This window comes from Camarhynchus parvulus, chromosome 1A, assembly GCF_901933205.1.
Source record: "Camarhynchus parvulus chromosome 1A, STF_HiC, whole genome shotgun sequence".
Taxonomy (NCBI): Eukaryota; Metazoa; Chordata; class Aves; order Passeriformes; family Thraupidae; genus Camarhynchus; species Camarhynchus parvulus.
Window position 1 is genome coordinate 9900047 of NC_044586.1, and position 25275 is coordinate 9925321.

General features: G+C 42.1%; 2 protein-coding genes across 6 annotated transcripts in view; both read right to left on the reverse strand.

Moving 5' to 3' along the window:
* The window catches only part of CHPT1 (choline phosphotransferase 1), a 21242-nt gene extending 10384 nt beyond the window's left edge, over positions 1-10858 (reverse strand). Inside the window, exons 1-3 of the mRNA XM_030959711.1 lie at positions 10509-10858; positions 2114-2261; positions 1114-1255 (exon numbers count right to left, since the gene is read on the reverse strand). Of these exons, the coding sequence (XP_030815571.1) occupies positions 1114-1255; positions 2114-2261; positions 10509-10772 (554 nt within the window). The 5' untranslated portion in view covers positions 10773-10858. The remainder of the gene's footprint in view (positions 1-1113; positions 1256-2113; positions 2262-10508) is intronic.
* Positions 10859-15223: 4365 nt separating this feature from the next.
* The window catches only part of MYBPC1 (myosin binding protein C, slow type), a 71339-nt gene continuing 61287 nt past the window's right edge, over positions 15224-25275 (reverse strand). For 4 of the 5 annotated variants that reach the window (XM_030960391.1, XM_030960390.1, XM_030960394.1 and 1 more), the window contains 6 exons: positions 24355-24514; positions 22761-22897; positions 21671-21857; positions 19329-19387; positions 17833-17872; positions 15224-15879 (listed from right to left, as the gene is read on the reverse strand). In XM_030960391.1, coding sequence (XP_030816251.1) covers positions 17852-17872; positions 19329-19387; positions 21671-21857; positions 22761-22897; positions 24355-24514 — 564 coding nt within the window. In that variant the 3' untranslated portion in view covers positions 15224-15879; positions 17833-17851. The remainder of the gene's footprint in view (positions 15880-17832; positions 17873-19328; positions 19388-21670; positions 21858-22760; positions 22898-24354; positions 24515-25275) is intronic. The other variant, XM_030960392.1, reaches the window with a different exon arrangement.

Here is a 25275-nt window from a genome sequence, read left to right on the forward strand (position 1 = left end):
AATGCATTACCAGCAAATCAAAGAGAGCTCTTATCAATATCACAGAGACAGCTGCATTTGATGCAATGTGCAGGGATAGCTGGTCACCAGCCTGTGTGCCTGCTGATTTGCTAAGGCACTTCTTGCAGAGCAGAGCTAAGTAGGACAATGTACAGGTGATTTAGCAAGTGACTGGCATTAGCAGGACAGCCTTCATGTATCCCTTATTTTCAGTTCTGCTGCCACAGAAGTCTCAGACTTTTCCTCTTTTCAGAAGTAATTATACTAAAGCAAAGCTCATGCCTTAAAACCAGCAAAAGGCCATGGCCAGGCACTACCCCAAGCATAGAAGGGTGCAGCAATCCCTGCATTATTAGCAGTTAAACTGAAATTATTGTCTTCTACATTAATGTCATAACTTGTTCTCCTATGCTGCACTAAAACAGGTAAAATTTCTATCAAGTCATGAATAGCATCACAGCAGTCTCTAGAACTGACCTAACACAAAATCTAAAGGACATCAAAGCCAGTATGAGCCAGATTTTACAAAGGCCCTCACATAAACGTAGGGTAATTAATTCTTCAAGCATTGCCACAGATCTGTGGAACTCCTTGAGGATGCAATGGGTGCAGAGAGTTCATTCCAAGGAAGACTGAACATGCCTATGAAAGGGAAACCCATTGACAGGAGAATTTCTCTAAAATGCATGTGGTTTAGAGTTCCCTGGGGCTGAAACTGTTCTACGCTGGGAGATTACAAAGGGAGGTACCCAGATGCTTGCTCAGTCCCTACTCCTACACAGGGCACTTGTCTGCAATGTAAACAAGACCTCTGGCCTGAGCCTGCACAGTGCTTGTATGGGTTCTGACAACAAATCTGCAGAAAAAAAGAGCCAAATGCATGCAAACAAAGCATACAGAGCTAAAATCAGCTGCTAAAAGAACAGCAGAGTTCAGTATTATGCAGAGTTTCAAGTTCTTCTCAGGTAAAACACAAGTCTGCTGGATTGGAAGGGAGATGAGAAAGAAGCTAAGAAAAAGAGAAAGCAGGGAGTAAACTAAGAAGAAACTGAAATCAAGGAGCTAGCAGTCTCAGACATTAAGCCACATGTAGTTCTAGTAACACCTACTTACTTTCCAAACCTTAGTATGCCTGATACATATGTCTGCCAGTGAGCAGAATAGAACATGAACAGTCCCACAAAACAACAGAAAAACAACCAGTCAGGATTCGATCCTAGTCGGATTGCTATGCAGGATCCAAGGACAACAAATACTGAAAAGCAGAAATGAATAGTTAATCATATATCCTCTTTGCTTGAAGTTAAAAGAAATTAAATAAATAAATAAATAAATAAAAACACAGGACATTTTACATCACTCTAACAAAGTAATGCTATGACTGCTAATTTACTGAGTAGCTGACCCTCAGGGGCAGTCCTGGCAGGAGCAACCAAAACACAGCACTAGTTTTCTGCCAAGGCAGGGCCCTGCCCTCTAGCCTACAGTGGTTGTTCTCCCTCCTCCTGGCCTTGTCATCTCATGTTCTTTGCAACACCAACAACTTCAGCTGAAGGGCCAAGCTCAGGGAGTCTGGCAGCTGCACTTCTCTGGGAAGTGACACATAAAGAAGGTACCAATTCCCAGAGCAACTGTCTCAGCCATTGAGCTTTACTGAACTACAGGCATTGGCACCAAGAGCAGGTCAGCTATGGAAAGTGAAACTCAGCAAGGCTTCCTTGTTAAGGACTCCCAACTTTTTTAAAACTATTTCTTTTAAGGAATATAAATTACCCTTCTTGTAATAGGGCAAGGCTGGATGCCCTATTACCAAACTGATACTTTGGCACCTTACTCCTAAGGGGGAATACGTGAAGATGCAGTTAAGTAAGAGCAGAACACATCTTACCCAACATCAGCCAAAGGAACCTCTAAAATACCCCCTGTTACTGGCCAGGGATGCAAAGGGCAGGAGATGGTGAAGTTATCCTTAAAAACCCTGTTCTGAGCAGGGGTTTGGACTAGATGATCTCCAGAGGTCCTTTTCAACTTCAACAATTCTGTGATTAATCAGCTGCTCCTGAAAACAGGCAACTTTTATAAACCAGGATGGGTGACAGTAAATGAAGGCTACCTGTGGAAATAGAGTCGCAACCATGATCAAAGAGCTCTCCGAGGGGAGAACTACTGTTTGTTCTTCTGGCTTGCTTCCCATCAATGGCATCCAGAGACTGGTAGATAAAAAGTCCTAGTGCACCCAGGATGTATGCCCAAAAAGGTGCCTGAAAGAGATTCACACAAAAGGTCACCAGGTAGTTCCCAATTTCTTCGTTGATAATCTGTTTCATTAAAGGTAAAATAATGTTCAACACAAAACTGTAATATATTGTGCTATTTGTTACTTAATGGACAAACCAAACCCCTTGCACTAATATCTACATGGATTCTAGTAACTACTGTAATGAACTACTTCAGATACACCAGTGGAACACAGATCCTTCTATTTATTTAAACAAAAACAACCCTAAAACTTTAGCCCCACTTCTGCATCAACTGACCTTCTTTTCTACCTTAAACCCACAGTATTTCTGTGATTATTTGCATACTTTGTGCTGGAAAATGTTATAAAAATAAAAATCATCTTTAAAAAAGAAAGTAGTAGCAATGCACTTACTAAAGCTTTCAACAGTTTGTGTCACAGACACTTAAATGATTTGCTCATATTTACAATATATAGATATAAAAAGCCACCAAGTTTTTTACTAAATAAAGACTTCAGCCTTTAGGGAAAGATATTTTTTCTAACACACAAAAATTGACTATCTAGGCATTTTGGACAGGGCTTAAAAATTAAGTAATTCACTAAATTAAAGGAGAAACTATCTACTTAATATACATCAGTTTCAAACCAAGCTGTTACATTAACACCACTCTTAGGTTCAAAGGAACTGTTCTGCAGTCATTCCTTTGAAAAGCACTGTTTTCATATGCACAGTCAGTCTGGCTTTCTCTAGGAATAAGATTTTGTTTAAAATTATTTTAAACACCTTTGGAACAAAATACAGGCAACATTTTTACTTCATGTAGTTTCCAGTACTTCCCTTAGCATTCAGAAATACTGTTCATGAAAACGAAGTCTGGTAAAAATGCTGGAAATGCAACTTGCAGGTTAAACAAGCTAACACCCAGAGGCAGGCACAGAGCTGAATCCTTTCCCACTCCCTGCTTAGGACAGCTGCTGCACCTCTGCAACTCCTCTCCTGCAGCACAGATTGACCAACATTTGCCCATGTATTTCCTAAGAACAGTAAAGGCTATTAAGCAGATTAGACAACAGACCAGATCTCAGTGTGCTGAGATTTGTCCACACTCAACTAAATCCAGTGTCACTGCTGGGGAAGAAGGGAAAATGGCAGCAGTAAGAATGCAGATGAGATGCAGCTGCTCCACAAGACATTCTGATGTCTCATCATCATTATACTCATTGTCTTGAGCTAGAAAAAAAGGTATGCCTCCAGTTAGACTGGTCACAAAATGCACTAAGCAGCCACATGCTTAAGGAAAGTCCAGTTCTGAATAGCATTTTTGCTTTTATTTAAGAATTCCTCATATATTTCAGGCTGGCTGATACACTGTTATCAAAATCAATGGGTTGGCTGCTTCACCCAGCTTTGAAGGAAAAGACAGCCAAAGCATCAGGAACTCACTTTAGGTGCAAGCTCTGGATTTGTATGCAAATGAAAATCTAGAAAACTTAAAACATTCTTCATCAACTAGCAAGGCTGTCTCGTCCCTTAATCCAAGGAAACCAAGAAAAATTGCTATCACAGATCATGTAGCAAGCCTTAAGCAGGTGAAAGAGGATGAGGAAATATTATTATTCCAATGGACATTTAATATACAGGTATTTGCTAACTCCTGCAAAGATCACACTGTAGAAATCCAGGTCAAGCGATACAGCCTGTGGAGAACAGGAGGTGCCTGTAGCTACCCCAGGACTGAGGATCACCAAAAGCCCCAGAGAACTCAAGGGTCTCTTATGGCACGAGCTCACTTGGTCTCACACTGTGCAGGGGCACTGCAGCTACCTCCACTTGCTCTCCACCCTTCAAAAACAGAGGGCTGTCAGTCACTGCTTGGGTACTCCAGAACATAAAAGCACAGTTAGGACTTTGTTGAAGCTGAGATAATTTTAGCTGTGATATAATCCACATACTAAAATTACCAGAGTACATACACTGGCTTTCACACTAACTTTGTTACATGGAGAATAACAGAGAATCTCAAACACAGCAGCTCCAGACCAGTGAGCAGAAAGGCCATGAGAAATCACTGGTTGCACTACTGTCTTTTAAAGGAGTGTTTGAAAGACATAACCGATTTTATCAGCAATATTTCTGTGAAGTGCCACAAAGGTCATCTGCAGTGTGAAGTGTCCTTATGGTGACAAACTTCTAATAATTATGAAAAGATAGCTTGAGATCTACCTTTAGCTTCTTGCAAAGCAAGCGTAACACAATATACGCAAAAATAAACAAATACATCAGCTTTAACTCAAACATCTCCTATTACGGCTTTTTGACAAAACAGGAGCTTTTTCCCAGCTTTTTTCCAAGTTATGGTACAGTTATGATCATTCAGGCTGATCCAAGTCTGTTTGCATTAGCTCCTGCTGGGACAAATCAAAGCAAGAGTCCCTCAAGCACTCTGTCTGCCCCTTGCTGATCTGGACAAAGGGTGATTATTTTCATCTGTTTCCCAGTAAGAACCATCTGTATCCATTAGCATCTGCAGCAGATGTATCGGTATCCCCCACAGTTAAAGAGAAAGGAAAAAGATCCTAGTAAGAATAGCATATGTCAGAGTGCTTAGAAACCCTATCTGGAGCACTTCATCCCTAGGCTGTGAGTTCAAATCTAAACCAGAGTGATAAGAACCAAAATTCACTTGTGATCAACTATCATTCAGCAGCTCTAATGTTTTAATCAGTAAAACACAGTTTTCCAAATCACCAAAGGCTCCTAATAACCATGGATTTTCTGTGCTATCCACCCTCCCAATACAGCTCCTGCTGCTGTCTCCTTTGCCTTCTCATGTGCCTGGCTGTCCATCCAGGGATGTCCCCTGATGGCTTCCCACACTGGACCCAAGTAGTTTTCAAATTAGAGAAGTGGGAGCATCTGAGAATGCTGGCATGGCTAAGCAGAAAGGTCAGGAGGCTCCCAATAATCATCAGCTTTTCACTGATGAAGTGTTTATTATCTCTGCCCAAAGTTATATCCTGCCCAAGCAAATGTATTATTTGGCCAGACCTAGGTGCTATTCTCACAGAACTAGAAGAGAACAGAAGCCTGAGGGGGAGGAGGCAGGGAGGGAGAGGGGGATGCTCAAATGGGTGTCTGAAGATACTACAACCCCAGAATCCTGTCACACACAGATTCTACACAGTAGAATTGGTCATCTGCTAACCCAGAGCATGTCAAAATAAAGCCATGTACAAGAAGTGTTTGATAGAGATGTGTGACATGCCTCTCCTTCAGGAAAAAATGGGGGTAGAACAGCAGGCATTCTTCTACTCCCATGATTCCACCCCACAAAAGAGCATGAACATCTGCAAAAGACTAGATGCGTCAGGGAAACCTCCTGGAAATTGTTTCAAGCACAGGTCTCAAATCCAGAGAATTCAACAGGCCAAGCTTCTGCAGTATTTAAAGATTCAGTTCCTTAATTACTCATCACGTTTAGCCATAATCTCAGTTCCTCAATCCATGCCTAATAGTGTTGCCCTAGTTTACATGGCACCTCTCTGGATCAGAGCCAGAATAGAGGAGACATTCTGACTGGACTTCCCCTTCCTCCACTCCCTAAACATGGATATTTCCCACGCTTCTGTTCAGCACAAACCACTGTGCAATTGTACTGATAGCAAGAAGAGGGAAGGGGCCGTTCAAACCTGAACTACAGCAGGGAAGACAGCATGGATGAAAAAAATAATCATCAAATAATTATTTGTACCATAGTCCAAGTGCATTTCATGCATACCAAGGACTCTCTGCATTCCTTTAGCATCCTTGTGTCTCCAACAAGCCCTGTCTGAGAGAGCTCCCATCCTTATGTGTTAGGATTCCTGACCTTCTTACTTCACGCCAAATAACCTCCTTCTCCCATTCACAACTGAGCTGTTCCCCTGTTGTGGGTTTTGGCTAATTTCCCACTCCATTCAGTGCTTCACATTTATTTGCCAAGTCAGGTAATCCTTTTTCCTTCATGCTCTCCCCCCTGCCCCCCTCACACATGCCCTGCTCATACCAGCTGCTCCAGTTTGACTTATTTTCTACTTCTCCACTCTCCCTCAAAGCTCAGCTGTGTCCCTGCTGTTTACACAATATCATACCTGTCAGTATCTTCCTCTCATTCTGCCCTCTGGCAGGCCCCTTTCATTTTAAAGGTGGTTCAGTTGGTTTTTTTTTATAGGGGGGTTGCTGTTGTTTCTTTTTAAAGTTTTTTTAAAAGAGAGAGAGGCAGAGACAGCACCTCACCAATGTTCCTCTCCCTCCAAACAGCTGATAGCAGAGCCAGGTAAAGGCACTCAGATCCTTCCTTGCTCTTTGGTTTCCCTAGATATATGGCTTTCTAAACAGCACATTTCAGCAAGGTATGACACCCTTTTATAAACTCACTACACCATTTCTTGAACAATCCTACAGAGCTAGCCACCACAAGCCTCCTTTCTTTCCCTTAGCTCCCTGCAGGAGAACCCTTGGGCCCCTGCCCCCTTTTCCTATCACTGCCCAAAAAGCAAATCCATAATCCATCCTTTTCTCTTCCCGTCTTCCTCTGTTCCCAGTTCTTTTCTTCGATCATGCTGTAAGTGCTACAAGATTAATTTTCAAATAGTTATAATTCAATACAATCTAATAATTACAGTTAGCATGCACTTCTGTCTGAAATTCTAGCTTCTCAAACCATTCTACAATTACATGACTTTACAAGAGGGCAGATTTAGACTAAATATAAGGAAGATTTTTTTTTATGATGAGGGTCATGAAACACTGGCACAGGTTGCCCAGAGAGGTGGTGGATGCCCCATTCCTGGAAACATTCAAGGTTAGAATGGACAGGACCCTGAGCAAGCCTATCTAGCTGAAGATGTTCCTGCTGATGGCAGAGGCTGGACAGGATGGCCTTTAAAGGTCTCTTCCACCCAGCTATTTGATTTTAGAGAGAGCTGTGGCTGATCTTGAAGCATTACCAAAGCTAGACCCCCTCCACGAGCAACCACGAAAGCAGAGGATGAAAGTTTCCTTTCTCCTTTTTAAGAATATAATGATGTTTAGTCAGTTTTCTTCCTGGTTTTCCCCAGAAAGGGGAAGGATATGCAAGATTCCCCTGCAAAGCCTTATGAACTGACTAGCTGCTTCACAGTGGTCTGCTGGCAGTAGAGCAAAACAATTCACTGTCTTATGGTGGGGATGAAATAGAAATCCTCACCTAAAAAGTGCTCCTTTCACACTTTAATGCACCAGATACACACTGTTCTTACTTAATGTCAGCAAGAGCTTTCATTCCTAAATATTTCCCAATGAGTGTCAACAAAAAAAAAAAAAAGCATAGGAACACAACTGTTCCTATTTCTGTTCCAGGCTGCAGACACAGTGAAAACAATATTCAATATTTTAGCACTCCACAGAACATGAAATGTGCAGGTGGTGTCCTCTCCACCACCACACCTGTATACTGCTTTTATAGATTGCTGTCCTAAATTACAGAGATTAGGAAAATAACAATGTGCACCTGAATCACGGTTACAATAATGCCTGAGGGGTGCAACCTGCTAATGGCTTAGCTGTAAATAAGAAAGCTTGGGTCAAAACATGCACTTAGAGGAGACCGATACAAAAATCATGTTCCTGCTAGGCAAGGAAACATTACTGAAGCAGACCATATCTTAAAAATTCCAAAACATACTGTGCCAGTCAGTAACAAACTGGTTTTCAGTAGCTGCTGATACTGATGAAGATAAAAAGGATAGTGTATAGGGAAATAACAACTCCATGTTAGGAGAACAAGAGAGCATTTTTTGGTTTGAGACATTAATTTCATTGGGGAAGGGAAATCATAGAAATCACTGCAATAGGACAAAATGGAAGGGGAAAGTACAAACAGATTCAGAACAACTAATTCAGAAGGCAAAATCACGAGGTGGAAGGGTGTCTGTGGGGAAACAGATCTGTCAGTTGCTTTTTAGTAAGTAACTCAGACAGAATCCCTTGCAAAGAAACTGCTAAACCACAGTCTTCTGGCAGCTGGAAAGGTGTATATATATACTGGAGAAAGATCTCCTTTCTAAGCACCTATTAGCAGCTGCTCTCTGAGGGATTTCAACTACCAGTCTTGTTTTGGATGGTTTGTACAAACATCAAGACTTTTATGTTTTCATTAAAGGCTTAACAAAAATGGCCCACTTAAGATTGACTAGGGAATAGGGAACAACCACATAAACCAACTCAAAAGAAACCCCCGACACCAAAACCCAAACGTGCTTGTTACTTTATCCAAGTCTTCTATTCAGTGCTCTTACCTGTGAGACAATAACAATGCTATAAACAATGGATGTTTGTCCACCTTGTCCATTGTCCACCTGGATGTTTGTCCAGGTGATCAAGACACGTTCATGATGGAAAGAGGTGTTGTTGAAGTGCACTACTGTCTTAGTTCAGTCTGTGATTTCAACCATCTTTAACGTAATTGTCAGCTCCACCTATCCCTTTCAGCCTACACATCCCAGTCATAACTCCAAAGGAGGTATTACAGCAGTGCATGCAGCACCTGCCAGTGCTGCAACAGTTCTAGCTTTTTCAGAAAGCCATCCAGAAACATGATCTCAACTTAGGCAGAAGACAAGCTGAGTCATTAAACAAGGTGGAGGGAGAATGATGCTTCTAAGTGATGCAGCAAGAGAAAATCAGGGCTGTTCTCATAGAGCAGAGGCAACAAACAAAACAACAGGATCCACACTGCATGTTTATAAAGGATATACTGATATCTGAACACAAATGTATGGTCCAAATGATAGCTTCTTATAAAATCCAGCTAGGAACAGAAAAGTTCCTAAAACCCAACCTACGTTTTCCTGGAAGGAATAGTTCCCTGGATATCTGCAACACAACTTTTTTCTTTTTGTACAAGAGTCCTCAAGGGGAAAATAACTTAAGTAAAATTTGCTTTCTCCTTTTAGTTTTGAACAGCGAAGAGAAAAAGCTAAAATGAGCATTCAGACAAATAGCTGGCACAACTGATATTTTCATCACAAAACTAAGCTAAAGGTAGCAGTACACAAGCATTTTAATTCTGAAAGTGGGACTAGAAGACCATCTGTAGTTTCCAACCATTCACTGTCATCTCTGTCTTCTCTTTTACTGCCTGAGTGCCTCTACCGGGTGATGTATAGTGGTTAGGCTGAGACCAAACCAAAGCTAATTTCGATCTGGATCAGTTTCCTGATATGTCTACCACAAACACCTCTGCTAACACAAAGGGCACAGCAAGTAGAGAAAAAGAAATGTTCTTCTGACAAGAACACTCACCAGGGTAAAGCTGTGATATTAAAAAAGTCCCAACCAACTGCCAACCTCTGCTGTTAGAATTTAAGCCCATCAGAACACAAGAAAAACAATGGCCACCTTTCAAGGTATTTTACCTGCATAACGCAATCTCCCCCTGCTATTTTCTACTCTTAACTACCATAAAGACTCTGCAACGGGAAACTTGCAACAGGCTGGGAAGTTCTGATGGAGCTCCTGAAACTGACTGAGAAACTGTAGGCACTGCAGGTCAAGCGAGAGTAGCACCAGCCCACGTTAACAAGCCTGTTTTCCCTCCAGAACTCAAAGCAATTAAATGTGTCCCACACAAGGAGGGATACATTTGAGCAACTGTCAGCAAATTCATCTGCTCCCCAGCCCAGCCGCAGCTCTGATGCCCAAGCAGCATCAGCCGTGTCTCGTGGTCCAGCCCTGCCCTGCTCCTGGGCACATCCCGCACCCTCTATCATGACCAGCTGCTGTTTCTACATCCATGGCCCCTGTGGGACAAGAAGGGGACATTCCCTTCCCAGCCAGGGAATGCAAGATGGGCTGTGGGTGAGGCGGGGATCCCCGCCCCACAGCGCGCAGTGCAGGCCAAGCTCCCGCCGCACCACAGCCGCGGCCCCAGGGGCCCTCTGGGCGGTGACCCTCGTCCTTCCACGAGATCCCTACAGAGTTCTGGCATTCCAACCTTAACACCCAGCTTGACCCCTGCTGCCCCACGGGGTGAGCCGCTCCGCTGATTGCTCAGAAGAGCCCCGCAGCCCTGCCTAAACCCTCCCTGCCGAGGGACGGGCCACGCGTGTCGCTGCGGTGGAGCCCGAAGTGCCAGGGCACCGCACCCGCGGCGGGCACGGCCCCCCGGCTCCGGGCACCGCCGGGAGGCACCAGCCGGGCCGAGCCGCGGTCCCCCCGCCCGGCTGCAGCCGCGTCGGGCGGTACCTGCTCGGTGGCGCTGGGGCAGCAGGCGATGAGCGGCAGCGCCGTCAGGCAGTTCAGCAGGAGGCCGCCCAAGGTGATGGCGTTGGGCGCCAGCCCCCGCGGGACCTGCTCCACCAGCCAGCCCCAGTAGGGCTGCAGCCACGGCTCCAGCAGCGAGCACCCGGCCGAGCTGTAGCGGTGCTGCTCCAGGCGCTTCAGCTGCGCCAGGCTGAGGGGCGCGGGCAGCGCCCAGGACACGGCCATGCCCACGCCACCGGGACGCATGGCACCGGGGTCAAGGAGCCGCCGCCGCCGCTCGGGGCGGGGCTGAGCCGAGCCGGGGGCAGCGGCGGAAGAGGCCGACGCCCAACAGCGCCTTGGCCGGAGGGGAACGGCCGCCCCCGCCTCGGCCAACGCGCGGCGAACGCCCTCGCCTCCGGCTCGGCTTTGGCTCTTCGGCCCCGAATGCGCGGCGCTCTCACCGTCCCAGCCCCAGAGCGGGCACGGCTCCGCCGGCCCCGCCTCGCCGTGCGGGGCTGGGGATGCCCGGGCGGCGGGGAAGCCCTGGGTCGGGGCGGGGTGCGGCCGGCAGGGCCCGTCCCGCCGCCTCCGCAGGCCGCGGGCGGTCGGGGCCGGGGCTGTCCCCGGGCAGAGGCGGCCGTGCGCGCACCTCTCGTCTCGGCAGGGTGAGTGAGTGCCGCTCCCACCCGTGATTTCGGCTTACTTCCCTTCCACAAGTTTCATCACGCAGATAGTGGCCACAGCGGGGCTGCACGCAGCAGGTGGCCAGAAGGATTTTTGCCGGAGCAAAGCATAAAGGCAGGGTTTGAGCAGCAAGTGACCTCCCTGCTGCCAGCAGGACAGTGCCAGCAGGAACGGTGGCCCCACGGCATCACGCAAGGATCCCTCCCCATTGCCTGGGGAGTTCTGGTGTTAACATGTTATGGAGCAACTGCACACGGTGTTACACAGGGCTTACTTCACATCCTTGACTTGCTTAGAGAGGGTGCTTCCAAACAAATGTGCCTTTTGAGAAATTGTGGCACATCAAATTATTTGAGTTGGTCATGTGAAGGATTGTAGATGCATCCCTGAATCTCCAGGAAGGTGTGTGGTTTCTGGGTGAGGCCAAGGAAAAGCTGTGTAGCTGAAGTAGAAAGTGAAAAATACAACGTGCAATGACATCTTCTTAGTATTGGAAATTCTGTTTTTTAAGTTAGTCCGCTGTGAGCCAGAGGGTGCAGCTTTCTGTCCAGACACTGCAGTTTCCTGGACAGAGGTGCTTCCTGTTATTCAAAGGGAGCTGATTCACTTCAACTGATAAAGTTATAATCTGTTTGAGTAGGTTTCTCTATTACAAGAGTCAGGAATGCTTGGCACATGTTAAGTGGTGGTTTCCAAATCCCACCATGTGCTAAGGGCATTCCAAGGGCTACGTCATTTATCAGCTGATTTAATTTACAGACCACTAAAACCAGTATGGTGCAGTAACTGTCTTTAGAGGCCAAAGCAGAGGGGATAGGAATTGTTAGTAAAGGAGAATATGTAGTCTGGATTTACATATAACATAGTAAAGAAAGGTTCAGTTACAGGCAACTGGAGAATGGCAAAAGGGAAATCTGACAGATTCACAACCAGTCAGATCCCCAGTCCACTGATTGTAGTGGAATCACTACATTTGGAAGAAGGTAAAGCTCTGTTTTGTTTAATATCCTGTGCATCACTGTGGTCAATGAGCATGACAGAGCTGGTATTTATGGAGAGATTGCTCTTTGGATAGCTGGAGGAAAAGAGAAACTGGGGAAAGAAGTGGAAGGGAAAGTAATTGGCATAAAAAGCAAGTGCCACATTAGAGGAAGAAGCAGATTCCCTACTGAATTTATCTCTGGGCTTGGGGAACTGTTTTAATTTCAAAAGTATTCATCAACAAAGCATAGAATAAGAGAACACAGAATTTTAAGTCCAGTGTGTTTAGTGTTCTAGTGCTTTCTCAGCATTCAAGATACAGTTTTGCTTCCAAAGCAGCAGCTTTACCTGTCAGTCAGGAAAGCAGGACATGAAAGTCAAGTGACAGTAAGGACACTGTGCTTAAAATAGAATGCCTTTTGCTCCAGAATCTCAAAATGCAACAAAAGACTTTCATAAAGTAAGAGTCGCTTCACAATGCTCTGTAAAAGGTACCAATATTACACTTTTCCCCCTAAAAGGAAGTTCAGGAAGTTTAAAATATTTCTTTTAAAAGGAATGCTTTAAAAAATTTCTGACTCTCCATAAAGACCTTATTAACAGTATATCCTAATTTAAATAATCTTTTAAAGATTGCTTGTCTCTTTTTTCTTCCTCTCCTTTATATTTGTGAGATTTTTTTCAGTAAGGGAAAAGTGTTCTAGCAGTAGCTGTGCTCTTTGAATGCAAATGGGTAACTGCAGTGCCCATATCAAGATTCACATATACCAATTTGAGAATGGAGCTGTATTTCTACATTTATATACCAAATAACCTTCCATAGGCAAAGAAAGCAAATATAAGCCAAGAGAAGACCAGATATTTTATTCTGCCTTCATTAAAAATAAACTAAAATATTTTAGATTAACTTTGATTCATCTTCGTGTGTCTATCTATGTGTGTTTACGTGTATTTGCTGCCCTCTGATCTCTTTCAGGTTTGCTAATTACCTGGAAATCCCTGTAGCTTTGGAGAAATTTCTTTGGAGCATTATGTCACATCTTCTACAGCATGATATTCTGTTGCTTCCATTTCCTCTAAGTTGCTTCTCCTGTAGTTGCTGTCTTTGGTACCTCTTTATTTTCCTAAGCTGGTACTAATTGCAGATTTCATTAGCATTTTCCTAACTCTTTGGGTTTAGTCACTATTACATCCACCAAACATCATTCCTGGAGAATCCCATAGGGCAAATTGTCATAAACCAAAACTTCACCTCCTGTTATTCTCCCGATAAGGTTCTGCAGCCTGTTTTAAATCACTGGAAATCCCTGCCCTGTCCCACACCATCCAATAATTTCTCTGAAATTCAGTTAACTCTTAATCCAGAGTGGTGGCTGCTCGGTGTAGTCTGGATTTAGAGCAGGTTAATGCCCCCTCCTCTCATCCCCAGCCCGTGGTGGTGCAGGGGGGAGGAATTGAGGGCAGCCGAGTACAACGCTTACTGTTCACACAGGGAAAAGGAGCTTAGGTCAGCTTGTTGTTTAACAACGCTGGCATCTGGGAGAAATTAGAGAGGCTAATTCCATCCACAGAGAGCCCGCAGAAGCTGAGGTTATGCTGGGCTTCCAGGTTTTTATGTGTGGGATATTAAGACTGAGGAGGCAGATAAACGTAACCTTGAAGCTGTAAACGTTATGCATACAAAGTGCAGGTGGCTGTGTGCTTCATTTTTAGGCTTACTGACAAGCAGAAACTCACAACTGTAGTTTTTGGTGCTGGCTATAACAGACTGATATTACTTTAAATGAAAGCCATGCACTTAAATCTCTATGGCATTTAATCAAACTGACCTTCTCCTGCAGCTTTCTGTGCTTCAAAATAGATGGAGGGAGTCTCAATTCACTGATGAGATACAGAATAAACAGAAATTATTAATCCTGTGTGAAATTCTTTTCCTAGTAAATGTGTTGCTTTTTTTCACATATAGGTGTGAATGAATGTGTAGGAGAGGACTGATTTTGGCAGGAGCAGGGTGAAATGCAGGTGGGTGTGGAGGGATGTCCAGGATCATTGGGAATGCAGAATTGCTTCCCTGCACAGATAGCACTACAGAAGAAATCACTAAGATGAAAAGAAGAGAGAAAAAAATAATCTATCTATCTATCTGTGATTTACAGAACAATGTGAGAAAATGCACTCAGATCCCCAGAGCAAAAGAAGTGGGAGCACAGCTGTAAAAACACTACTTCAGGTGTGGGAGTTCAGAGTAACACTTTTTTTTATTGTTGCTTAATTATTGACTGCTGAATGTTTGAAAATGCGCCGACATCAAACATCTTGTGGTGTACTACTGGTCTAAGTAGGCCTTTATCTTTATAAACCCTAATTGGAGATTAGTCATTAGCCAGTGAGCACATAACCTGCCCTGTTTGTACAGCCAGAGTGAGAATTGGTAAATAAATGTCAGGGCAATAGGGAACTGACAACCTGGAAAAAAATATGTGTGACCTTGTGTCTCTCATGTTTCAGGCTTTGCTGGAGACTCAGGGACAACCAGCCCCTCTCCTAAAGAATTTGGAGGTTAATGATGCTGGCGGTAGAGAAGAAATGTAGCTATTCTACCTTATCTCAGGCACTTTTACCATGCACAGTGAACTCACCAGTGCTATGTCTGAGTCCCTTTTCTGTTGTGATGGCTACAAGAGCTCCGTGAATTACTGGGGGAAGGGAGTAGATCCAGAATGGTGAAAGCTGTCATTGCTGGCATTTATCACATTTAAAATATTGAAAAATGCACAGATGAAAAGTTGCATGTATCAGTAGCATTTATCTCCACTCACATTGTGTTGTGTATCTTAAGATGTAAGCCCACTGGGTTAGGTGACTGCTGATACTGCTTTCCACTCCACGTGGTGAGAGCACAAGTTCCTGCTTTATTGTAAGTGGAAATAAAACAAGAAATGTGGTAAAATGAGACCAAAAAAAAGTCAACAAGAACTTAATAGATCTTAAACACTTCATGTTTATTGTACATTAAATAAAACAATTTCATTTAAGTTGAGAGACCGATGGGTCAGATTTAGGAAATCAAAACTTCTATAGGAAGATATGTTCAGCTTAAATGATCATTAATTACATATGCATTAGTTACATTATAGTAAAACCATATTCTGTTAAATAATTCTCGTGTGAATAAGATGCATTGTCAGAGGTATGTATTCCAAGGATCTTATTGCACATCTACTGGCTAATCCATGTACTTCCAGTCTGAGAAAGATATGCTTTGTACTGCTGAGAACAGACTGACTGCCTCCTTGTGCTCCTTGTTACACAGCTTCCCCTCTTTCCTCATTAAAAACCAGAACACGATATCAAACAGAAAATAAAGCCGAACATTACAAAACGTGTGTTGTCTTCAGTTCATTTCATTTCAACCTCAAAGCAATCCATGCGTAATTCTTTCTTTTCAGTAAGAGCAGGTAGGGAAAACAAAAGGACAATTAAGGGGGAAAAAAAAGTCATAAAATCCCCCACCACACATGTTTTTCTGTCGTTGCAGGAACTACAATGTTGTTATTCTGCTACCAGCTTCCAGTGCAGTGGGAGGAAGCACTGTGGACGGACTCTCACTTCCCTTCAGTTTTGTCTGCCTGCACTTCACGCATATACGAGTCAATGATGTGCGGAGGCACTCCATCCATTAATAGCTTGAAGAATGAAAGCCCACCTACAAACAAGGAAAACAGGAAAATCTTCAGGGTGAAGGTCCATCCCTGGAGCAACAGCTTTGCACCTTTATTCTCTGGCATAAGTGACAAGTTTTAGTCAGTCCCTGTTACATACTTTGAGTTGTAAAATTCAGCCCTGCTCAAAAGTCCAGTGTGACATCTACCCATTATTTAATTGGTACTATATAGACTTTTCCTGTCCTCTTGTACAGGGTGAATTTCATTTTTAGGGTATTCTATATTCAGTCATTTATCTCACCACATGCAATAGTTTATGATGAGCTTCACTTCAAATAACTCTCCTGGCTTTCCATCGCGCTGGGTGGAGTATGGTCAGAGATGGAAGTCAGTGCAGGGGGAACAGTGTAGGAAACACTGACCAGGATGAGTTGTGGAAAACATGCAGAGATATTAAATTTCTTCTAGTTTTTGGGTCTTAAAATGGTTTCTAGGTATTTAGCAAAATATTTACCATGTTGCTTGAAAAAGACAAGTGGGATGACATGCATGAAAGAATCATATTTTAAAAGCCAGGATTTCAGACATAGTTTCCAGAGAGAGAGATGATGAAAGCTGAAATTTTCATCTGCTGGGGAAGTCTGAGGAATCATTCTGGATTCACTTTTAAATTCACTTAAAAGTTTCACTTTTTGTTGGGGCTATTCAGCCCGGGGCAGGGAAGGCTTCAGGGAGACCTCAGAGCACCTTCCAGTACCTGAAGGGAACTCACAAGAGAGCTGAACAGGGCCTTTTTACCAGGGCCTGTTGTGGTAGGATACAGAGTGGTGGCTTCAGACTGGAAAAGGGTGGGTGTGGATTAGATACAAAGACATTCTTCACTGTGAAAGTGCTGGGACCCTGGCACATGTTGCCCATAGTGGTTGTGGATGCCCCATGCCACTGATATAAAAGCCATGGAAATGAAACACCAGTATTTCTGTTAGTTTCATTGAAACCAGATGATGTTTGGAAGAAACAGTGGGAGAAAGATAAATATTTTGCTAAAAACTTTAGAATCTGCCCTTTCTCCAGAAACAGAGTGTAAATTGCTTTAAGAAAGCTATATACCATTACTATTCTCTTTGCAAATCTGCATGAATATTGTGTTCTGCAAGTTGCAAACCACCCACTGACAGCTGCACTTACCTTCTGAGCTTTTTCTGGAGCACACCAAAAGCTTTAAAGCAAAAGTACATTGCCAGGGTGAAGATAACACTCTCTGAATGCTTCAGCTAAGTGCAATTGAGCTGATACTTACGTACAACATTTATGCTGAGTACAGATTTTTAAGAACTTATAGCCCTTATTAAGACAAGGATTATTCAATTAAAATGCTATTAGTTACTAGTGATTATGAGACTGTGCTGTCTCATTTAATGTCATCATTGTGGCAGAAGTGTTCGCCCCCAACCTTAGGTAGATGCACAATACAGACCAAAAGAAAAAAAAAAAGAAAAAAGCATGCTTTTTGGCATTCTTTCAGCTTTTTGGCATTCTTTCAGCTCATGGAGTGCAAGTCGAGCTACGAATCATTCATTTTTAAAAGAAGTTAACGCTGAAATAAATATTTTGTTTATGTAGAGGCATATTCCTATAAAAAGTAACTTGCTGTAAATACACAATGCTGTTTTTATTACTTGCATTTTATTCATAGTAATTAATCATTCTAAGTCATGCACTGTTAAATTCCATTGAAACATGCACCATTAGAAGGTATGGGATGTACTACTAAGAATTACCATAACAAGCAATTACTAAAATCTGAATTTGTATGCCTTAAAACCAACATGCTGCTAACTTATGTAACATTTAACTTATTAACTTATTTAATTAACTCACTTATTTAACATTTTCATTAAGTGACATAATGAAAATCATGCCATACTAGGCAGACATTGTATGACGTATAAACAGACATAAGCTTCATATGCAAGAACCATATGAAAGCTTACCTTAGATGACAATATACATTCAAAAATCCTTACTGTGTAACTAAGGGAGAGAGAGAAAGAGAAGTAACAATTTAATTGCAAACACAAAAGTGGAGAGAAAATGTTGAGTGAAATTATTATTACAATTATGTCAAAGTGATAATTTAATCCTTAGTCATGTAAAATATGTGGGAATAGAAGCACATGAAGAGTAAAAGGTAGGGATCCAGTTCCACTTCAAAATTATCATTAATATGTAAAAGCTAGATTAATAGGTACAAGTAACTATAAAAACCTCTAATTAGTCTCAAGTATAGATTGGAACCAAATTATATTTATGATAAAAGTTTCCAAAAGTAGCTTCAATGAAGCTAACACATACATATATATATATATATATATAGTATTTTCCACCAGGGGAAAAAAAAGGCACACACATAACACTGAGGCATATATATATGTATGTTGAAACTCTGTAAGGCAAAATAATCAAGTACAGACTAATTACATACCTGTGCACTATAGTATGTACTTTGTCATATATCTATATTTACATTACTAAAGCATGCTATTTACTCTGTAGGAGCCCTTACCTTTAATTAAACATTCTTACTCTATAAAACACCCATATATATATGCATTTATCTATGTGTATGTCTATAAAAATACTGAACTTTTTACCTATTGTAGCCTTTTAAGAAAAATACCCCAGTAGTTTGAAAGCTGTGGAAGCATTATCCAGTCTGACCTCCTAACGTGTTTTAGGACTGAAATCATAAGTCTGGATGCATAATACATTGCAGACCAGTTTCTGGGCATCACTGTCATTTTAAAACTGCACTGTTAATATTTTGAATCTGGGCAAGAGTGCAAGGAAAGAGACATTTCTACAGAAAGAGTCAAATTTTCTGAACCCCAATGAACTTGAATGCAAAATAAGCTCTAGAAGAAATGAAGTAAATGAAGTAAAATTTTCTGCTTGTAAGTAATTGAATCAAGATTTCATCCTTAAAATTGGTAGGTTTAAGTTCAGGCATGAACTTAACAGATTATCATTCTGAGCACTAATTTGTTATCAAAGAGTAATGTACTGTCGAGAATGCCTTTTAAAAGTGCAGCAAATGACTTTATGATACTTCTGGTCTTTCAGTAATTCTACAAACTAATTGAGAGCTGGTTTATTTGAAATGCATATTTCTTTGTCCTGGAAAGATCTAAGTGTTGTGGTCAAATATATTCACAGTCACTAAATAAATTATTTATAGATACATGTACTTTTATGAAATATGTCTACAACCTTAGTAATTCTGATATTAAATACCCATGGTTGGATATTGTCTTGATTAATTTGGCCTTCTTTGCTCATGTGACATAGACAATGTATGCCATGAGACTCTAGCTAGTTGAATCTAAAAAAGCAAAGAAATACACACTTAGCATGCAGAAAAGGCATTTGCATGTGGAAAGAGAGGGTGGGAATGAAATGGAATGTCCAGAGGAGTACGCGCATTGTAAACCTGATTATCCCCCGCCAAGCTGAGTGGGTCTCCTGGGTTAATTACTCCATGATAGATCACTGCAGAATTAGAATATTTATAGTGGTATTTATTCGCATTTGAAATTTTTCCCAGTTGATCTTAACACCTTTTAAAAATAAAATATTTTATACAGCAACTTTGCTATCACCAACCTATTATTAGAGTGATCACCAACCTTTATTTCACTTCTAACATAAAGGTTCTCCAAAGCTGTTTTTTCCATGATAAAAGAAGCACAGCACCTTATCTAATTCTTTTCATCGACCTCTGTGAAGCTGATAAGGAATCAGCTTTTTAGCGCTTGTAATGGGAGATTTAGAGCCAAATTTAGGGATCTACTTCAACAAACTCAAAAGATATATACAGTATTTTTTGTAATGAGGTTCTGTATATGTTATTATCTTTCAATATAGATGAGAGAGTCATCTATTACTATGACTTTTTACACAAACACTTTTACAAAAAAAGTCACTAAATGTGTAATTGTACTGAGTAGGTCATGCAACTTCCATCTTTAAATTCACTCAGCAAAACTTAAAACCAAAGAAGAAAAGATTGTATGTCTGAATTAACATCAGTACATGAAAAACTTCCTGTGAGGACAGAATAAGTTTTTATTATTTTAATTGTGCTTATATGTATCACTAAAACATTTTCAGGAAATGAGCATTACATTTAGCAAGAACTAGAGGGGTTAATTTTATACCTACAATAGTGTAAGAAAATGGCTAAAATGTAGAAAATTGTAACATAATGATAATATTCATAGCCAGAATATTCCAATATTATGCACACTGAAATACTAGGCCGTTCAGATACTTTTGGGGCTGAGCATTTATGTAGGCATGGTAAATTTAAGTTCTCCAATATGTCAGAGATGGATGGCTAAAAGTAATTCTAGCCAGCATAAGGAAATATGCTTGCTACAATAATTACTCTTGCATGGAATAGATCTCTCTAGCAGGACTTACTAGTAAGTCAAACCTACTATCTGTATTAACAGCACTGTAGCTTGTAGGTTCACCAGATAGGCAGCAGAACCTTGAGCCTGTTAATCTTATTCAGACAACATTCAGTTCTATCTCATCATCTTACAAATCCAGACTGGTAGTCTTACTTGCTGGAATAAAGCTGAACTGGTTTAAAGCTGTACATATGAAAACAAACACACATAAACACACACTGCAATTCATTTCCAGTGAGTCAGAAATCCGCAGGTCTCTGCTCTGCATCAGCATGGTGAGCTCTGGGGAGCTCCCTAAATGAACAAACAGGCTGGGAAACTTAAGAGGATCATAAATTAACACGTAAGTCAATAGAAGAGAGAAATAAGGTGTAATGATGTCTTTGTACTCTGGCTGTTTAAGAGTAATTTGCTGTATTTGCCTAGAGCAGATGCTGAGCCTATCCTGGTTTGCTAAGCTTCAGCTGCTGTGCTCACTCGCGACATAACTTGGCTTTTCAATGTAAAAAAATAGAAAAGTAACTTTCTCAGGTGTTGAGGTCTTCTGTTATGCTGTGAAGTAGAAAGTTTGCTTGTGATTAAAAAAAGCAATCTTACTTCCAGGATGAGGACATCACCTTTTAAAGACAGTATCTTAAAAATAAAAAATAAAAACTAAGAAATGCATTATTCTTATTTTCATTATATTATTTAAATGTTCAACTTAACATAGACTAAACATTTATTGAAATGTCTGCTTGCTGGCAAATCTGAGCTGTGGGACAAGATACATCAGAAAATACAGAAAATGGAAACTGAGATGCAAAATAAACACAGTGCAATCCGTAAAAATATTAAATGTGGTTTTCATTATAGACTAGCATGATGGCAGTAATGTAATTAAAGCCATAATGATGTCACCTAAATAATCTCTGAATTCCTGAGTTAGACACTTCCTATCAGCTGTCGGTAGGCAGCTTTCATTACTTATAACCTCAGAATAATTTTTTGAGAAACAGTTTATTCCACAGTTGAAACTAAGCCTTTGGTAGGAATTAGTCCAGCTAAATATGACCCTATCTTTTCCTAGGAAGTAATTTTCTGAAAAATATTGTCCTGAGATTATTCATTAGTCATCCTATCCAAGTCCTGTTGCCATCCATGGTATCCCAGTCAATTCTAAACTACCTGAAATTCACAAAAATTCTCCATTAACGGAAACAGAACAAAAGAAAACAATCAGTATTATTTTGTCCTAACAGAGCTGTTGATTTAATCCAGGAAAGCTGAACTCCTTTTTGCCCTGGCCTTGCATCCTTTCAGCTCTGTAGACAGTTCTCAGGCAGAGAGGGTTCTTGCAATGTTTTGTAGCCCTTACCTCTCACTTCCAGTTTGCAGTCCACCTCTGCCTCTCCCAGCTCGTTGACAGCCCGGCAGGTGTAGGTGCCTCCATCATAGGGGCTGGGCTTGCGGATCTCCAAGGTACACACACCTTGGTTGCTGAACATCCTGTATCTTGGGTCGTTCATTATCAGCACTTTGTTTTTCATCCACGTTATTTTGGGCTGTGGTAAGGAAAAACAACGACAACAACAACCAACCAACCAAACAACAACAAGAAAAAGAAAGCCCAAATGCACAAAGCTGTGAACTGAAATATTTTATCTCTTATTTTGTGGTGTTCAGTTAAAGCTGAGTAATCAAGAAATGATAAAAAATAGATGAAGTAGTGATAGAAAGGAAACTGTAAATCTTAAAGATAAGCATTGGCTGCATCTTCGAGTTTTTAGCACTTTTTTTCAGTGCAGCTCTTATCACCTAATTAAAGTCATAAGTGCAAGCCTGTTACCAATACAAGAACTGTGTAATGATAGCAAACATCTGATGATTAGCTTTTGACATCCAATTACTCTAAGTCAATAGGAAAAACATTATTTTTCCACAGTAATTTGCACAGTCAGAGACTGTGAAGGTGAAGGGTGAACAGCACACTGGATTTCTCATTTTACTAGGCCAGTCCAGTTTCTCACACCAGAAAAAAGAACTCAAAAAGGCACAATTCAAAAGAAAGTGCAAGACACATCGTGCGGTGGGTCTGAGAAACAACATGGCACCCAGAGCATTCCTGCAATGTGCTTAGAGGATAATTAGTTCTTTATAGAATAATTATGGCTTTTAGTAATAAGTTTTACTGCTATATTAACTGTACAGCTGTTGTCAGGGAGAGTCCCAGCAAAGCCCAGCCGTTTCCTGAGGTTTTGTCCCTTCACTGAGTTATCTGTCATTAACTATTGTACTGCCTGCAGCACAGGCAAGCAGCTCCTTTATTTTTGCATTCTTCAGAACTCACACCTGTCTCTTTCCCTTCAGCCTGGCTCATGAGTTAAATGGTAAAAGTTGCACGTAATTTTCACTGTCAGGTTAAACTCTCTGGTGTTTTCAGTGCTGCTGTCAGAGCTGTGCTGTACCTTGGGGTTGCCCCTGACGCTGCAGTTCAGGGTGGCATTGTAGCCAGCGACAGCAAACGTGTTCACCAGGGGCTGCGTGAACAGCGGCCGCTCGCTGAAGTCAAAGTCATCGTACACTGGGTATTTGTACACTTTACCTGTGAAGGGAAAATTAAACATTCATTAAAAAAGCCTTGGCAGGTAGTTAAACGCCCAAGAGCATTAAATGGCTACAGAGAGTCAGTTCTGATCTGCGCTGCTTTAGGTACAACATGGCTCCAGTGGTTGCACTTGCAGGGGAAGCTGGAGGTGGATCTGCATATAATAGTATACTATTATGCTATCCACCTCCCTGGTTATACTATGGCATTGATGTCTGAGAGCTTCTCTTTGTTTCCTGTGCAGGTGGTACACAAAGCAATACAGATTCATTCCATGTCTGTGCCCGCATGCCCTGCATGGAGTAGGATGGTTTCTGTATTTATATATATCCTCCATATACTGCAGGATGCTTGTCTTTGGAAAGCCTTGTTCACTCTGCTGCCAATTATTTTTTACAGTTTGTTCTGATTATAAACTGTCCCTGTGTCTGAAAATCAATTTTTCTTTCTGCTTCAAACAGTGCGCTGACGCTACAGTGAATTGATGCAGTTTCTGAAGAAGGGAAACATGGTAGTAAAATGTAGTTTCTCACTGCCAGTTTATCTCCACTCTGCAATGGAGATTACCACCAACAAATCCTCTTCAGCCACACATTCAGCTGGCTTTTAAAGTGGCCAGACCGACAGACATCTATTGCTGTGCACAGGTATCATTATGCAACTTTGCTTCACTGAAAGCTGATCCAAGCTCTCATATTGACTTCCGTACAGCTTAGGCCTGATACTTGCTCTCATGACAAGGGCAAGTAAGCAGTACTGAAAAAGAATTCTTAGATCCATTCTCTAGTTCATGACTCCAGAGTCTTTCAGCCTGGCTGTGTGGGTTGTACAGGTTGTCTGTCCTCTGCATCATGGCAGTCATGTATTCCTTCCTTTCAGGCAAACTGCTTTGATTTTCATCCTGTAAGTTATTTGTTTCTAAAATTTCCTTTCCATAGGAAAGTTTTGTGGTTTTTAAGCTTACAGTGCCGTTTCCAACTGACATCTTCTGAAAAGTCAGGATTTTTGACTGCAGAACCAGATTTTGCCTAGCCCCACCTTCCAGAGATGTGAAGCAGGGGCTATGCTTTTCTGTTGCATCCTGCCTGAAGTGGAAGGAGTGCCTGCCCTGCTGATGCCAAGTCTACAGAGGAGGGCAGTGACCCACTGCTTCTAACAGAGCAGCTGCTTTACTCCTCTCCAGCTCTTGTCAATGCATATGTGCCAGTGGTGATGTGAGTCTGAGATCCAAGACCATAGAAAATGTCAGATCATGGGAGAAATTATTAAAAGCAGTGACTATGAGCTATGTGGAGAAGCCAAGAGGTCTGAATAGGAAATGCCCTTGCTGTTGGACCTGGCCTTGTGGCTGGGAGTGTCTCTGAACACTTTAGAGACACGACCTTTACCTCTAGCCACCTTCCAGCCTCTGAGCACCCCCCTCACCCTTGATGAGGCATGGATAATTAACCAACCATCCTTTGCAATCAGAGCACTCTCTTTGGTCATGGTTGCATCCTCACTGAGGCCACACATGTTCTCAGCAAAGACCCTGAAGTAGTACTCGTTGCCTATGACCAGCTCATTGATGGTGGCACTGGTGCGGTGGTAGTGCTCGATCACGGTGAACCACTCCTGAAAGGACAGACACACAGACACACAGGGTGAGCTCTCCCTCACGTTGGGTGGCACCTGTAAGACCATGTCTGGCCGGGCTGTTCAGGTGCAATCCTGCTAGATATGGACATTAGCCCACATGATCTTACATGGATGAAAGCAAAAGACCGGAAGCACTCTTCTCCACATGGGAATGAATGTCCTCTTTTCACTGACTTGAGAACCACCAGATGGAAAAGCCAGCATGGGAAGAGACCAGCCAGCTGCCTTTAGGGGGTTTTATACCTGGGGGAATGGGGGGCAGAGGATGGGGACCAGAGTAAGGAGAGGTGAGGGGAGGGACTGACCAGGGAATAGATCACCAGGGGGATTGGGCAGAGGGGTGGGTGAGGGAGAGACCATGTGATGGGAGAGGGGAATAACAAACCACATGGTACAACATAAACTATTCAGTGCAATATAAAGACTTCTCTGTGCAAATCTCTAATAACCCAGTGCAAAACAACAACTAAATAAACTATTTAGTGCAATACAACACTCCCCAGCACCCTGCACCGCCCAGACATTCACTGGAAGGATCATCAAGCTTCTGGGAGCAGCTGCTTCTTTGAAGAGAATGCAGCTAACAGTAATTAATAGTGAAATGAGTGATTTTGATGGCAGTGCAGCAGAGCTCTCTGCTGAGCAGTGAAGGCCAAACCCTACTGAATTGTTACACTGGCAGCTGGAAGGGCTCATTTTAGGAACTGCAGGCTTACAAAGGTTGTGTTGTGTGAGCA